The 17,239-nt window shown below is 47.9% G+C and overlaps 1 protein-coding gene across 1 annotated transcript in view; it reads right to left on the bottom strand.

The window, feature by feature from the left end:
* Positions 1 to 17,239, bottom strand: part of PDE6B (phosphodiesterase 6B) — a 132,622-nt gene that overhangs the window by 27,243 nt on the left and 88,140 nt on the right. Inside the window, exon 16 of the mRNA XM_063919537.1 lies at positions 14,516 to 14,616. Within this exon, the coding sequence (XP_063775607.1) occupies positions 14,516 to 14,616 (101 nt within the window). The remainder of the gene's footprint in view (positions 1 to 14,515; positions 14,617 to 17,239) is intronic.

Raw genomic sequence — 17,239 nt, 5'->3', positions numbered from 1 at the left:
GGCAGTACAGGCGATCCCACTAGATCAGCAGGGCATGGGACAGGTCAGGTTTTCTCTATAAACCGTTTTATTAGAGCCCACAGTACCCGGTGGTTTTGCCAGCAGGGGGATAGAGCTTGGACCTGAAGCCCCTCCCCCAGCCCCAGGGCGCCATTTTCTGCAAATGTTCCCGCCCTGGAGCTGCATATCTGTCTCTCCCTCACTCCCTGGCAGTGTCTGCGGCGCCATTATCCCTCAGCTCCCTGTTCCTGGGAATGCTTGGGCAAATCCTCCTATGTAAAGCCGCCTGGTTGTCAGCGCTGTGACTTTACAAGACACTTAAGTATTCTACCTGCCTTTTTTAGTCAGTGTTAGTTAAGAAAGAGTGCACTTAGTCAGGGTTTCCTAGTACAATTACCCTGTGATATACATCCAGTTCTTACTGTGTAGTGTTATATCTACTGACTATATAGCTGTGTAATAAGCTAGTCCAGTGCAGTATTATTGTTAGTAATAACCTCTGCATTGTACAGACTGTGACTATTTGTGTGTGCATTGATAGCTGAGTGGTGTCCATTTCGTGTCTTTCACTCAACCTGCTATCCCTATATTCTATAACCTGAGGGGTCTTGGTGCGTCAGGTTTTATCTAATATAGGATTTTCACAAAGATATACTGTATTACGTATTTTTATCTGTGATTTAGTCACCATATCTCTCCTTTATCTCTGCTGGTGCTGACTACACTGCGCAGGGGTTTGGGCTAGAGGTATTGTGCTGCTGACAAATTGTACTGTGTTACCTGATACAGGTTGAGTATCCCTTATCCAAAATGCTTGGGACCAGAGGTATTTTGGATATCGGATTTTTCCGTATTTTGGAATAATTGCATACCATAATGAGATATCATGGTGATGGGACCTAAGTCTAAGCACAGAATGCATTTATGTTACATATACACCTTATACACACAGCCTGAAGGTAATTTTAGCCAATATTTTTTATAACTTTGTGCATTAAACAAAGTGTGTCTACAGTCACACAATTCATTTATGTTTCATATACACCTTATACACACAGCCTGAAGGTCATTTAATACAATATTTTTAATAACTTTGTGTATTAAACAAAGTTTGTGTACATTGAGCCCTCAGAAAACAAAGGTTTCACTGTCTCACTCTCACTCAAAAAAGTCCGTATTTCGGAATATTCCGTATTTCGGAATATTTGGATATGGGATACTCAACCTGTACTGCAAGTTATATCATGTCTGCTTCTGAGGGTAACAGTTCTGGGGCTGAACACACTGCCGGTGTTGCTGAAGCCGCAGATACCTATGAGAAGAATATAGCAGGTTTGGGCTCTGGTTCTGGTGGCTCCTTGCCCCCCAGTGGGACGGTGGCAACGGGGGCAAATAATGACCCACCGTGGGCAGCTTTTTCCACGCTTCTGCATACGCTAGTTCATAAACTAACACCCCCATGGGACCCCCAATGCCGGTGCAACTGTTGTGGTCCCTGCAGCTAACCTGCCGTGGGCGGACGATTTATCTGCTCAAATAAAGAAGTTGAACCAGTCCCTGACTACTAAAAAGTCTGACCGTCACTCGCCTACGTCCATGGGGTCCTCTAAGCGAGCACTTGTCTCCTCACAATCCACTGCTGTCACTGACACCTCGTCGGATGAAGACGGCACTTACACTCACCCCACAGGTTCTGACTCAGATACGGCTGATGGGGAGGGTGGTTCACATGTGGATGTTCCTGATCTTTTGGAGGCTATTAAGTTAATTTTACAGATTACGGATGATCCCGAGCCATCCGTTCCTCCTAAGAAACCAGACAGGTTCAAGCGTCAGAAGGTGATTAAACAAGTTTTACCTCACTCTGACCACCTAATTGATATACGTCAGGAACCCTGGGAAAACCCGGGTATGAAGTTTGTGCCTCAAAAGAAGATGCTGGCTCGCTATCCCCTCACGCCGGAGCTGTCTAAGAATTGGGAAACGCCTCCTCCAGTGGACTCACATGTGGCTAGGATGGTGGTTTCCTCAGCTCTACCGGTCACCACCGTCACGTCTCTAAAAGAGCCTACGGATAAACGTGTGGAGGGTTGTCTGAAAGCGATTTATACCCTCACGGGTGCTGCACAAAGGCCCACTATTGCAGCTACTTGGGCTGCAGAGGCCATTAAAGCATGGGCCTTGGAGTTAGATGCTGAAATCTCCTCTGACCATGCTAGACAATGGTTGTCTTATATTGTCACAGCTTCTCGTTATATTAAATAGGCGGCTTTTGATGCCGGTATCGTGGCAGCCAAGGCCTCTACTACGTCAGTCCTGGCTCGCCGAATATTGTGGCTGAGATCCTGGTCTGTGGATCTGGACTCTAGAAAAACCCTGGAGGTACTCCCTTTTAAGGGAGATATTCTGTTTGGGGAGGATTTAAATAAGATTGTGGCTGACTTGGCTACTGCCAAAACTGCCTGTCTGCCAAGTACTGCTCCTTCTGTGTCGAAGGCTAAGGGTACTTCCTTTCGCCCCTTTCGTCCTTCAGGTAAAGCAAAAGGTCAGGCGTACAACAAGCAGGCCCGCACTTCCAAACCTGGTAAGCCTAAGCCCAAAAGAGCCTGGGCGGCCCGTCAGCCAGCTTCCAAGACAGATAAGCCTGCCGCATGACGGGGCGGGCCTCCCTCTGGGGGATCCCAGGGTGGGGGGCCGGCTTCTAGGGTATACCCAGGAATGGTTGAAGACCACTTCAGATGCCTGGGTACGGGAAGTCGTCACGCGAGGTTACGCCATAGCCTTCAAAAACCGACCCCCTCATCGATTTTGCCAGACAGATGTCCCATTGGACAAGACAAAGGCAAACACTCTACATTCGGTGGTACAGACCCTCCTGGATACAGGAGTCGTTGTACAGGTGCCTCTTGCGCAGAAGGGTCGGGGGTACTATTCTCCGCTGTTTCTAGTCCCGAAACCGAATGGGTCCTCCCGGACCATTCTCAACCTCAAGGCATTGAACAAGTTTGTGAAGGTTTCCAGGTTCCGGATGGAAACCCTTCGCTCTATAGTTCTGGCCTTGGAACCTGGGGACTTCATGGTCTCCCTGGATATACAGGATGCTTACCTGCATATTCCTATAGCAGTGTCTCATCAGCAATACCTGAGATTTGCGATTGGCAACTGCCATTACCAGTTTCGGGCGTTACCTTTTGGTTTAACAACGGCTCCGCGAGTCTTTACAAAAGTCGTGGCGGTGATGACGGTGGTACTCCACCGTCAAGGGGTCAGGATACTGCCGTATTTGGATGACTTGTTAATCCTGGCAAATTCCCCAGAACTTCTCCTGCGTCATCTAGATGTGATGGTCCGGTTTCTGCAAGCCCACGGGTGGCTCATCAACTGGAAGAAGTCATCCCTGATCCCTGCTCAGAGCATGGTGCATCTGGGAGCACTATTGGACACTCACAACCAGCGGTTGTTCCTGTCTCAAGAGAAAGTCCTGAAACTTCAGGACAGGATTTGTTGCTTCCTCTCTCGTCCGCAAGTGTCGATACATTTGGCGATGCATGGTGGAGTACGCTCAATTTCACTCTCGCCCTCTCCAGAGGCTGATTCTAGCCAAATGGGACGGCCTGCCTCACCGGATCAGGTCTCAAATGATCTCATTGACTCCGGAGGTCCGCCTGTCGCTGCTCTGGTGGCTCCGGGACCAACAACGGTGCAAGGGCCGTCCGTTCTGGATATCCGACTGGGTCCTGTTGACAACAGATGCCAGTCTAAGAGGTTGGGGCGCGGTGCTGGAGCAACACTCCCTTCAGGGGCGGTGGACCAAGGAGGAGTCCCTCCTCTCGATCAATATTCTGGAGTTGCGGGCGATCTTCAATGCCTTGAACCTAGCCCAGCATCTAATTCAGAACCGTCCTGTTCAAGTACAGTCGGACAGCGCCACCACAGTGGCTTACATAAATCATCAAGGCGGCACTCGAAGCCGCCTAGCAATGAAGGAAGTCTCACAGATTCTACAGTGGGCAGAACGCCATCTACCGGCCATATCGGCAATATTCATTCCGGGAGTCCTGAATTGGGAAGCGGACTCAAGCAGCATTTGTGGATGCGCTGGCGGTACCGTGGAGGTTTCAGCTGCCGTACGTGTTCCCTCTGGTGTCACTCCTGCCCAGGGTAATTCGGAAGTTCAAGCAAGAAAAAGGAATTCTGCTTCTCATAGCTCCAGCGTGGCCCAGATGGCACTGGTTCTCAGACCTGCAAGGCCTATCGTCAGAGCGTCCAATTCTACTTCCACAACGCCCAGACCTCCTCGTTCAAGGCCTCCTGTGTCTACTAGGACCTAGCCCGGCTGTCTTTGACGGTGTGGCTCTTGGAGCTTCCGTCTTAAGGGCTAAAGGGTTTTCTGAGGCGGTCATTCATATAGGGTCTGGCATTCTTACTTTGTTTGGTGCGCATCTAACGATTATGATGCTTCCAAGTTTAGTATAGCCAAGTTGTTGGCTTTTCTTCAGCAGAGCCTGGACGTAGGCCTGCGTCTGGCCTCCCTCAAGGTTCAAATATCTGCCTTGTCGTGTGGTTTAAGAGAAAAATTGCGACCTTACCTGATGTGCATACCTTTACTCAGGGCGTGTTGCGTATCCAACCTCCCTATGTCCCGCCTGTGGCTCCTTGGGACTTGTTGGTGGTTTTGGAGGCGTTACAAGAGTCTCCGTTTGAACCTCTTGGTTCAGCTGACCTTAAGTGGCTTTCCCTTAAGGTGGTGTTTCTGCTGGCTATTGCTTCAGCTAGATGAGTGTCGGATTTGGGTGCCTTGTCCTGTAGTTCCCCATATCTGATATTTCACTGTGACCGGGCGGTTCTTAGGACTCGTCCCGGCTATCTACCTAAGGTGGTTTCTTTAGTTCCGGCACTTGTTTCTCCTGATCTGTCTCCCAAAGAGCGGTCTTTGGATATGGTACCGGCACTCCGTATCTATGTGAAGAGAACTGCTCCTATTAGGAAATCTGATTCTCTTTTTGTTGTGTTTGGGTTTCACAAACGGGGCTGGCCTGCTCACAAGCAAACTCTGGCCAGATGGATTAGAATGGTGATTGCACATGCTTATGTGAAGGCTGGTCTCTCTGCTCCCGATCACATTAAGGCCCATTCTACTCGGTCTGTTGGACCTTCTTGGGCGGCCTAACGTGGTGCGACCCTTGAACAATTGTGCAAGGCAGCTACGTGGTCCTCTGTGAACATGTTCATAAGGTTCTATGCTTTCGATACTGCCGCTTCCCAGTATGCTTCCTTTGGACGCCGGGTTCTTGTGCCTGCTACAGTGCGTCCCCTCCCATAAGGAACTGCTTTAGGACATCCCCATTGTCCATTCCTTGTGGAGCCCAGTGTACCCCGCAGCAGAAAATGAGTTTTATGGTAAGAACTTACCTTTGTTAAAACTCTTTCTGCGAGGTACACTGGGGTCCACAAGGCGCCCACCCTGACGCACTTAGCTTCTTTGGGTTGGTATGGCATTAGCTGCTGACACGTCTCCTGTCGTGAGAATGTGGTGTTGTGGCTACTAACCGTTGTCGTCTCTCTTCCTGCTACTGCATTGGGCTGGTTAACTAAAAACTGAGCTCCTGTGCTGGGAGACGGGGTGATATAGAGGCGGCGCTATGCATTCTGGGAACAGTCAAAGCTTTGAGCCTGTTGGTGCCTCGGATCAAGATCCTACTCTACACCCCATTGTCCATTCCTTGTGGAGCCAGTGTACCTCGCAGAAAGAGTTTTAACAAAGGTAAGTTCTTACCATAAAACTCGTTTTTCCACCTAACACCTCTAATCACCTCCCAAAGCAATTGTGAAAGCCATTTACCCAGGATTTACATCACTCTATGCCCATAAAATAATTAAACAAAGATAATCTACAGCATTTTAAAATAGAATGAGCCAAACTCAAGACCACAAAAGATTCACTTAATTTACAACTCTTAGCTCATACCAAGACAAAAATCCCTGTTTTACAGCTATTATTATTATTATTATTATTATTATTATTATTATTATTGGTAATAAAATATTTCACTTGTTAAGGCCACAGAATTTCTGCAGCACTGTATAAGGAATATACATAGTAACAGAGCAACTAAGTACAATACAGTGTACAGTGACAAATCTAGGAATAACACACTGCTAAAATGGGGTGGTCTTCAGTATGCCGGCTGTCGGGATCCCGGCGCACAGTATACCGGCGCCGGAATCCCGACAGCCGGCATACCGACACTTATTCTCCCTCGTGGGGGTCCACAACCCCCCTGGATGGAGAATAAAATAGTGTGGCGTGCGTAGCACGCCATCGTGCCCGCAAGGGGCTCATTTGCGCTCGCCACACTGTCGGTATGCCGGTGGTCGGGCTCCCGGCACCGGTATGCTGGTCGCCGGGAGCCCGACCGCCGGCATACCATACTACACCCGCTAAAATGATAACCTAGTATAGATGAGGATATGGGACCAGGGCAGGGCAGCTCACTCTCTTCTAGGTTAAAATGTGGTAAATTGCAGGGAGTAGAGGCAGTTTGGAACTCAGGGAGCCTGTGCACAAGTCACTGAACAGATCTGAATACAAAAGAGAAGGAGTGCAAAGATGGCATAGTGCTAAGGAAAGAACATGAGAAAAAAGAGACCTTCCCACATGCTAGTTTTTGATCCACCCCTAACCTTTACAAAAACTAAAGCAAGAAAAAAATCAAAGCAAACAAGAACAATTAATCATTGAACAAATTATCATTCAGTCAAATTCAATTATTATCTCATGATCACCCATGCACATCAACAGTCTCCCGTAGCCTGTTAAAGATTTATTTATTATCAGTAATTTATATAGCGTGCCGCACACATATTCCGCAGAGTTTTACAGAGAATTGTTGGCCATTCATATCAGGTCCACATTGCATATTGATTAAATTGCTTACTTTTCTCTTACGTCCTAGTGGATACTGGGGTCTTGTACTTTAGTACCATGGGGTATAGATCAGGTCCACTGGAGCCTGGCACTTTAAAACTTTTAGTGTGTGTATGTGTGTGCTGGCTCCTCCCCGCTATGCCCCTCCTACCAGACTCAGTTTAGAAAAATGTGCCCAAGGAGCCGGGTGCACTTCTCTGGAGCTCCAGAGATTTTTCTTTTAATTTTAATTTAGTTTATTGCTTGGCTTGGCAGACAGACTACTTGCTTTGTGGGACTTAGAGGGGGGACCAAATCAACCTCCTGAGAGTTAATGGTTTGTAATCCCAGCTGACAGGACACTGAGCTCCTGAGGTGCTGATCACTCATCGTCAGTATGTGTGCCCACGCCAGCAGCTAGTCGCCACCCTCTAACAGATGCCGAAGACCAGGTGCGGTGAGTGTTACACTTGCGGGCCCCCAATGCAGTTTGGTGGCATGTCGCACGGCGGTCACGGGCCCGGAGCTGCGGTGCCCGCCGTGGACGGAACTGGCTCAGGGCTATTGCCCCGCAGTGACACTGTCAGCTAAGGCTTTGTGTGGACTGTAAATGACTTTTTCCATGGTGTTTTACACTTGTGGCCAGTATAATCTTATCAGGGAACATGCCCCATTGCAAGGGGCGGGGCTTCCCGGAGCAGGACCAGCGGCGGGAAGGCGCCATTTTCCTGCTGCTGCGGATCATCAAGGCTGCATGCACGCTGCTCCTCCAGGACCCACGCTGTTACAGACTATCTGAACTGGTACCAGGGGGTCATAGACAGGGGGGAGCAAACCAGCGGTAAACTGCTGCACTGATTCTACATACACTGTTTTTCACACATTGTGCTGCTGTGTTCTGTGTGCTGGCTCCACTCCTCACTTTAAAGGGCTCTCTTGGGTCTGTGTGGGGTGTTGGGCAAAGAGCTGCACTGTTACTTGCTGTAATATGTCTTAAGACTTGGTTATGTGTGCTGCTTGTAATTCTACCCCGTCTTCAGCGGGGTCTTTTATGTGTGAGCAATGTTACTTGTCTCCTCAAGGGCCCAACTCACAGGCATCGGACTGGTTGGACAGCTTTAAGAGCATGATTCACAATGTCAGTTCTGAACTAGCTGCTGCTAAAAGGGAGAGACAGGTGTTAAAACACTCAATTGATTGTGTAGCTAAGGCAGCAGATTCCAGGAAGGCTTCACAGGCCCTCTAGTGGCTTCACACAAATGCTCACTGCCACAGGTTTTACAGTCCGATTCTGGTTCTGATCAGCCAGATGTGGATGAGGATGATATGGACGAGGACAGCTCTCTGTCCCCTGGGGTGGATGCCCTCATTTTTGCCATAAGGCAAATCACATACCGGACCTGGAGGCGGAACCAGATGAGGAGTTATACTTTAATGTAAGACCCAAGAGTTCAGCTACTTTTCCGGTGTCTAAGGAGGTAAACTCCCTAGCCAGGGAGGCTTTGTTAAACTCTGATAAAAAAAATTAAATTCCTCAGAGGTTTCTATCTACCTTTCCCATTCCAGCTGTATCCAGACTGTCAAAAATATTGGTACTACCTGTCCCTGGGGCTGTATCCCTGAAGGAACCTGCTGACCGCAAAATTAAGACAACGCTCAAGGCCATTTATATGTCAGTAGGCGCAGCACAGCGCCCCACAATAGTTTGCGGGTGGATCTCCAGGGCTGTGATAAAGTGGTCTGATATTGTAATTGATGGTTTAGACTCTCTACCCCGGGATGAGGTCATTACTCTGCTGCAACATATACAGGATGCTGCAAATTTTATGAGCGAGGCTATAAAGGAGTTGTGTAAAATTAATGGCCACACTACTGCTATGGCGGTCTCAGCGCGTGGAGCTCTGTGGTTACGTCAATGGGCGGCGGACGCTGATTCCAAAAAGGGTGTAAAAATCTTCCCTTTACAGGTGATGCCTTGTTTAGAGACGAATTGAATAAGTGGCTCTCCCAGGCTACGGCGGGTAAGTCTACCTATCTGCCATCGGCTGCACCACCTGCTAGTTGTTCTTACACTGGACCCTCATTTCAGTCCTTCCATGTGGCAAGGTTCAGAGGCAGGGGCCGAGGGGTCTCCACCACTCCCAGAGGATCTTGTGGTAAGTCCCGTAAACCTGCACCTGCTTTCTCCCTGGACCAGACCGCTAAACCTTCTGTGTGACGGTTGGCCCCAGCGACAATGCGATTTTCAGGTAGGTGCTCGCCTTCAACACTTCGCCCACGTGTAGGCAGAGTCCTGCCGGGATCCTTGGGTGAGGGATCTCATTTCCCATGGATATCGGCTGGAATTCCAAACACTACCTCCTCACAGGTTTTTCAAGTCAGGCTTACCAGCTTTACCTGCAGCAAAAGTTACCTTGCAAGAGGTTATTCAAAAACTGTTGCAGAGAGGGGTGGTAGTTCCGGTGCCTCCTCCGTTATGCCACAGGGGTTTTTACTCCATTCTTTTTGTTATTCCCAAACCAGACGGTTCAGTGCGCCCCATATTGAATCTGAAGTCTCTTAACCCGTATCTGCGGGTGTTCAAATTCAAGATGGAGTCCCTGAGGGCAGTGGTGTCCGCTCTGGAGGAGGGTGAGTTCCTGGTGTCTCTGGATGTCAAGGATGCTTACCTTCACATTCCCGTGTGGCCTGCTCATCAGCCTTACCTCAGGTTCGCCTTATTGGACGACCATTTCCAGTTTCAGTCCTTACCCTTCGGATTATCCACAGCTCCGAGGGTCTTCACCAAGGTCATGGTGGAGATGATGCTGCAACTACGCATGATAGTAGTCAACATAGTCCCCTACTTGGATGATCTCCTAAACAAGGATGTGTCCAGGGAACGTCTTCTAGACTGAATCGATCTGACAACTCACCTTCTCACGGATCATGGGTGGATCCTGAATTTCCAGAAATCTCACCTGGAACCGACCCAGTGTCTTCAGTTCCTGGGAATGATACTGGACATGGTATCTCAAAAGGTGTTTCTCCCGATAGACAAGGCCTCGGCTATCCAGGCTTTGGTCTGCTCGGTACTCAGTCCTCGCAGGGTGTCTATCCATCTTTGCATCAGATTACCGGGCAAGATGGTGGCTGCTTACAAGGCAATCCAATACGGCAGGTTTCATGCTCGGCCATTTCAACTGGATCTGCTGGACAAGTGGTCGGGTTCTCACCTGCATATGCATCAGGAAGTGACCCTCTCTCCGAAAGCCCAGATTTCTCTATTATGGTGGCTTCAACTTCCTCACCTGGTAGAGGGCAGATGTTTCAATATAAACCTGTGTATTCTACTAACAACGGATGCCAACCTCCGGGGTTGGGGAGCAGTGACCCAAGGGGCCCAGTTCCAAGGGTTATGGTCAGTTCTGGAATCGACTTTACCGATAAACATCCTGGAACTCAGGGCAGTTTACAATGCTCTTCTCCAAGCCTCCCATCTCCTGAAGGAGCAGGCGATCCAGGTTCAGTTGGACAACGCCACAGCGGTGGCGTACATAAACCGACAAGGGGGAACAAGAAGCAGAGCGGCGATGCGAGCGGTGTCAAAAATCCTTCTCTGGGCAGAGGCCAACGCAAAGGCCATCTCAGCTATATTCATTCCAGGAGTGGACAACTGGGAAGCAGACTTCCTCAGCAGGCACGGCCTCCATCCAGGGGAATGGGGCCTGCATCTCCAGGTGTTTCAACAGTTAATCCACCGGTGGGGCTATCCGCAGATAGATATGATGGCTTCTCATCTCAACAAGAAGCTATGCCGTTACTGTTCCAGAACGAGGGATCCTCACGCTGTAGCAGTGGATGCGCTGACGGCACCGTGGAAGTACCGGTTCGTGTACCTGTTCCCTCCTCTACCGCTGATCTTAAGGGTGCTAAAAAGACTAAGAAGGGAAAGCATTCTGGCAATTCTCATTGCCCCGGATTGGATTTGACAGGCGTGGTACTTGGACCTCCTGGCCATGACTCTGGAGGATCCCTGGCCTCTGCCACTCCAAGACGATATTCTTCAGCAAGGTCCGTTCATCTATCCAGACTTACAGCGGCTACGTTTCACGGCTTGGAAGTTGAGAGGGAGATTCTAGCAAGAAAAGGTCTTCCCTCCCGGGTTATTTCCACCATGGTCCAGGCCAGGAAGGTGGTAACGTCAAAACATTATCATCTGGAAAAAGTATGTTTCCTGGTCTGAAAGTAGAAAGGTTCCTCCTGTGGAATTTAGAATTGGTGGTTTTCTGCTTTTCCTACAAGCGGGAGTGGATATGGGCCTACATTTAGGCTCCATCAAAGTGCAGATTTCAGCGTTCTCTATTTCCTTCCAGAAATAGCTTGCCATGTTGCCTGAAGTAAAGACGTTCGTGAAGGGTGTTCTTCATATGCAACCGCCCTTTGTACCTCCCACGGCTCCATGGGACCTAAATGTGGTTCTGTCTTTTCTCCAATCGGATTTGTTTGAACCCTTACATAGGGTGGAGTTGAAATTTCTCACCTGGAAGACGGTGATGTTATCGGCATTGGCGTCGGCCAGGCGTGTCTCTGAATTAGGGGCCTTGTCCTGCAAGAGTCCTTATTTGATTTTTCATGAAGACAGGGTGGAAATTAGGACTCGTCCTCAGTTTTTGCCGAAGGTGGTGTCAGCTTTTCATGTGAATCAGCCTATTGTGGTTCCGGTGTTGTCTGACGCTTCCGTTGGTCCTGAGTCCTTGGACCTGGTCAGGGCTCTGAAGATTTATGTCAAAAGAACGGCCCATCATCGGAAATCTGACTCGCTGTTTGTCCTTTTATGATGCCTCCAAAATTGGTCGGCCGGCTTCTAAGCAATCTATTGCTCGTTGGCTCAGGTCTACCATTCAACAGGCATATACTCCGGCAGCTCTGCCTTTGCCGACATCTATTCAGGCCCACTCAACGAGGTCGGTGGACTCTTCCTGGGTGGCTGCCCGAGGGGTTTCGGCACTACAGTTGTGCCGAGCTGCAACTTGGTCTGGTTCGAACACCTTTGTAAAATTCTATAGGTTCGATACCTTGGCCAAGGATGACCTTCAGTTTGGTCAGGTGGTTTTGCAGGGGTCTCAGCACTGTCCCACCCATTTGGGAGCTTTGAGACTTCCTCATGGTACTAAAGTACAAGACCCCAGTTTCCACTAGGACGTAAGAGAAAATAGGAATTTAATACCTATCGGTAATTCCTTTTCTCCTAGTCTGTAGTGGATACTGGGCGCCCGCCTCAGTGCTTCATTCCCACTTACATGTGTAAGTATTTAGTTGGACCGACGTTGTGGTCCCGTTATATTGTTGGGATAGCTGTGCTATCCGGGTTAGGTTGGTGTTGCTATCCTCTGTTCCGGTTAGCGCCATCCTTTCATTATGGTTGTGTGTTGGCTTGTTGCCTCACCGCTGTTGTTTTGCTCTTCTCTCAGTTTATGTCCGTCTCCTTGGGCACAGTTTTCCTAGACTGAGTCAGGTAGGGGGGCATAGAGGGGAGAAGCCAGCACACACATACACACACTAAAAGTTTTAAAGTGCCAGGCTCCAGTGGACCCGATCTATACCCCATGGTACTAAAGTACAAGACCCCAGTATCCACTACAGACTAGGAGAAAAGGAATTACCGGTAGGTATTCAATTCCTATTTTAATAGCACAGGCTTTGTCCACCCCATGGACAACAGCCATATCCACAATGAATTATATATTCTTACTAAGTGGCTGATTCAGAGATGGACATAATAGCACAGCTGCTGTGTATTTGTACTCAAAGAACTCCAGCAGCCTCGGAAGAAGCCAGAAGATGGCACTCTCAGCATAGAAGCCAGGTGGCGCCGGCTGGATGATGAAAGAAGAGGCGGCGCCACTGGCCATGATGAAGATTGCTGCAGAGGATAGGAAGCGCTGTTGTGGTGGGAAGTAAACGATCACAATGCAGCCTCTCCAAATGGAGCAGGCCCACCTGAAATTATCGCTGCCTAACTGCCAGGGATCAGACACTAAACCCATGGGCACAGTCAGGCACTAATCCTGTTATTATTAATCAGACCTTAGGCCTGTGCCAGAGGTTAGGCGGGCAGTGTGAGCGTGTCACCAGCAATATGAGTGAGTCTGGGCACTAGGCCCAGGTGACTTACTCAAAGTGGCCATAAGTAGGCAGGCTTTAAGCCAGAGCACCATGATAAGAGGGATCTGGACACTAGGCCCAGGTCATTCCAACTAGCTCAAAGTAGGCATGACAAAGGACCTGAGCTTTATATTTAATAAGGTGATCAGTGTACTAGGCCCAGATCACTGGTGTGCCCCTGAGTTAGGCAGGCCCACAGTAGTTGCTATATACCCCAGGGCAGGACCAGAATAGGCTGACCTAATCTAAGTAGGTAGGGGTTAAAGGAACAGCTCTAGAAAGGCAGGAGTCTAAACAGATAGGACCATGATTTCCTCTTTTGTGTTCATGTTGTGTAATTGTTAGAACTGTTTATCTGTTTAAGTTTGTGCTGCACGGCACACACAGTAATAGGTTGAGGGTGATGCTGTTGTAGTAAGCATGGTGGAATGACATGTTAAGTTGAGTTTAGGCCCTGCACAGCTTTGATGCTTCTTGTCTCCTTGAAATACAAGATTAACAATGGTGAGAATCATCTATGGTATGTCCTTTTGTCTCTGTCTGTGTCTGTTTGTCCCTACCTCCCCCATCTTTCTTTTGGGCTGACAGTGGACCTTGCACTCTGTTGAAATTCGGGTACTGAGGGCACAAGTGGAAGTATGACCTTTAGTTATGCCTGAAATCCCTATTTCGGAAAGAACTAGGGGACAGATGTATTAATCTGGAGAAGGCATAAGGAAGTGATAAACCAGTGATAAATGCAAGGTGATAAACCCTCCAGCCAATCCGCTCCAATATGCAAATTGACAGTTTGGTGATGACTGGCTGGTGTGTTTATCATCTTGCACTTATCACTGGTTTATCACTTCCTTATGCCTTATCCAGGCTTAATACATCTGCCCCTAGGTTTGATGGGGTGAGTCGGTCTGCTCTCGGAAAGGATGGTTCTCACCTCATCTCCTTCCTTCTAGATCTTCATGTCCATGTCCAGTCTGCATACCAGGACAGTCTTTTACCCATATGGCCTGAAGGTGAGAGGGTGCGATGCAAGGTAAGCGGCAATACTACACCTGCATGGCAGCATTCACTGCACCCCTCTCACGCAGCCATCCAAAATCAGGACTGACCCACTATTTAAAAGGTATGGAAAGAATTGGAGCACAGTACAGCACTAGCTTAAATGATAGCCATGCCTATGGCTATTCGTACCCAATTTGTTGGCATGCCATGGAAACTCCCTCTACAAAAACTTCCCCGATGGGGAAAATGATCTTGTAGAGATTTTAAATTCTGTGTAAAGTGGCTATTGTGTAGTACAATTATGGAATAACATTCTGCACTCATGTGTTCCTGTAGGAAACGTATGGCACTGAAATGTACACAGAGCTTTCAGACGTAACTTTATGTCAAACTGAATTAATAACTAGCAAACAGTACTGTAATCATTACTTTGACTGGATATATTCTCCTTTAGCTACTTACTTGAAGTAAAGAGCTAAATCTGTGGCTATGATAGCGATATCCATCAAATGGATGACGTTCTCATGCTGCCTTCTGTTAAGATTCTGGTAAATGTTCATGGACTGTCACAAGAAATAAAGTCAAAATTATCTCAGAGAACAATATGTTTTTTTTTTTTTGTTCCAATCAAGTCGATTTATGTCAAGATCTAAATGTACCATGAAGCTAAACCATTTACAGAAGAAGAATAGCCACAATGGGAAACACATGGAGTATAAAACATTACCATTTCTTGTGAACAATAGGTGACCATTGTTTATCTCCATCATGGAAGCATCTAGTCCTTATATAAATAATGTAGATGCAAGAAAAATGGAAAATTATTTCCAATTATTTTTATCATCATTACATGCAATGCACATTAGAGGACCAAAACAACCCAACCTTCCTGGCGCTGTGATTAATCAGGTGAAGTGCCGCAATTCTCAGGGGTAATTGGTTAAGCCCCTTATACTAAAATCCAAAAAGAAAAATTTTTTTTTTTGCAAAAACAAATGAGAATGCGCTACCTCAATCTGATATGATTTTTAATAATTATATAAAACAATATACATCACATAAATACCGGCCAGTATCTTAAATCTAAAAAACAACAATTGCTTTACATAAATGCAATTCAAAATATATATTCACTTATTAAAATGTATTCTTTCAGGAATAAAACCTCTTTAAATGACCAATGTTAAGGCAGTCCGTGTATTTCTATATTTCATTAAGCAATTAAGGCATTCCTATGCACATATGGAAGTCCGTGCTCTCTCACACCTGTGAGTTTCCATTCACATATAATGGTGTTTATGCAGCCTTATAACTCTTATGCAAAACTCGATCTTTGTTTCACTGCACCATATAATTTGTTGTTATAGCTACCTTGTAGCAATGTCTCTATGCCAGTTTTTTCTCTGGGCAATCCTCCGTTCCCCTCCCGGCTATTGCTTTTAATTCTAGCCTTATCTGGAGTCCCGTGGGTACTTGGGGATAGACGCTCACCAGTAAACCCTTAGCACTGGGGTTTTCCGATGCTCTCACCGGCCGGCCAGTATAGTGGTGCTGTGTAGCAAGCTGTGCCCCATATAGGAAGATCCCGACAATTGCACTCCGTGTCCAGAGATCCTGACAGACGCGTTTCTCTGCCTCCTTGCTTACGTCAGCGGTTTCATCAGTGTCACTGATGAAACCGCTGACGTAAGCAAGGAGGCGGAGAAACGCGTCTGTCAGGATCTCTGGACACGGAGTGCAATTGTCGGGATCTTCCTATACGGGGCACAGCTTGCTACACAGCACCACTATACTGGCCGGCCGGTGAGAGCATCGGAAAACCCCAGTGCTAAGGGTTTACTGGTGAACGTCTATCCCCAAGTACCCACGGGACTCCAGATAAGGCTAGAATTAAAAGCAATAGCCGGGAGGGGAACGGAGGATTGCCCAGAGAAAAAACTGGCATAGAGACATTGCTACAAGGTAGCTATAACAACAAATTATATGGTGCAGTGAAACAAAGATCGAGTTTTGCATAAGAGTTATAAGGCTGCATAAACACCATTATATGTGAATGGAAACTCACAGGTGTGAGAGAGCACGGACTTCCATATGTGCATAGGAATGCCTTAATTGCTTAATGAAATATAGAAATACACGGACTGCCTTAACATTGGTCATTTAAAGAGGTTTTATTCCTGAAAGAATACATTTTAATAAGTGAATATATATTTTGAATTGCATTTATGAACAGCAATTGTTGTTTTTTAGATTTAAGATACTGGCCGGTATTTATGTGATGTATATTGTTTTATATAATTATTAAAAATCATATCAGATTGAGCAGGGCCGGCTCCAGGCCTACTAGCACCCTGAGCGAGAAAATGTAAAAGCGCCCCCCCCCCCCCCCCCATGCGCGCGCCGAAGGCGCGCGCGCTTCCGGAAAAGTGGGTGTGGCCTCTGGAAAAGTGGGCGTGGTCTCATAACTTCATATCATCAAACTATAAACATATTTTCACACAATTAGCAGCCTTACACATAGCCACAGTAGTGTTCCTTACACACAATGTCTCCAGTATAGTGCCAGATACACGACATGCCCCGCAGCAGTGCTAGCTACACATGACATGCCCCGCAGCAGTGCCAGCTACACATGACATGCCCCGCAGCAGTGCCAGCTACACATGATAGTGTTCACTTTTTAGGGCATGGTGCTGATCACAGGGAGGGCACATTTTTAAGTTAGGAGGGCAAAATGATGTACATACTGCTTGTTGTTCCCATACCTATATGTCAAAGAATGGACAGTGCGCGCCGAAGGCGCGCAGCAAAAATTAAGGGGAGTTACTTCGTGGGGAAGGTACGTGGCCACATAATAGTGGCAATTTGCATTACACCACACAGTAGTGCAGCTAATACACACTGCACCAGGTAGAACCTCCTATACACTTTGCGCCAGGCACAGCACTGAGACACATTGCCTAGCCACAGACGCCTAGCGGGAACACTACATGACACGGCCCCCAGCAGTGCCAGCTACACGCGACAAGCCCCCCAGCAGTGCCAGCTACACGCGACAAGCCCCCCAGCAGTGCCAGCTACACGCGACAAGCCCCCCAGCAGTGCCAGCTACACGCGACAAGCACCCCAGCAGTGCCAGCTACACGCGACATGCCCCCCAGCAGTGCCAGCTACACGCGACATGCC

This window comes from Pseudophryne corroboree, chromosome 1 (assembly GCF_028390025.1).
Source record: "Pseudophryne corroboree isolate aPseCor3 chromosome 1, aPseCor3.hap2, whole genome shotgun sequence".
NCBI classification, from domain to species: domain Eukaryota; kingdom Metazoa; phylum Chordata; class Amphibia; order Anura; family Myobatrachidae; genus Pseudophryne; species Pseudophryne corroboree.
The sequence above is the reverse complement of the archived record's forward strand: the minus strand, read 5'-3'. Positions and strand labels throughout refer to the sequence as shown.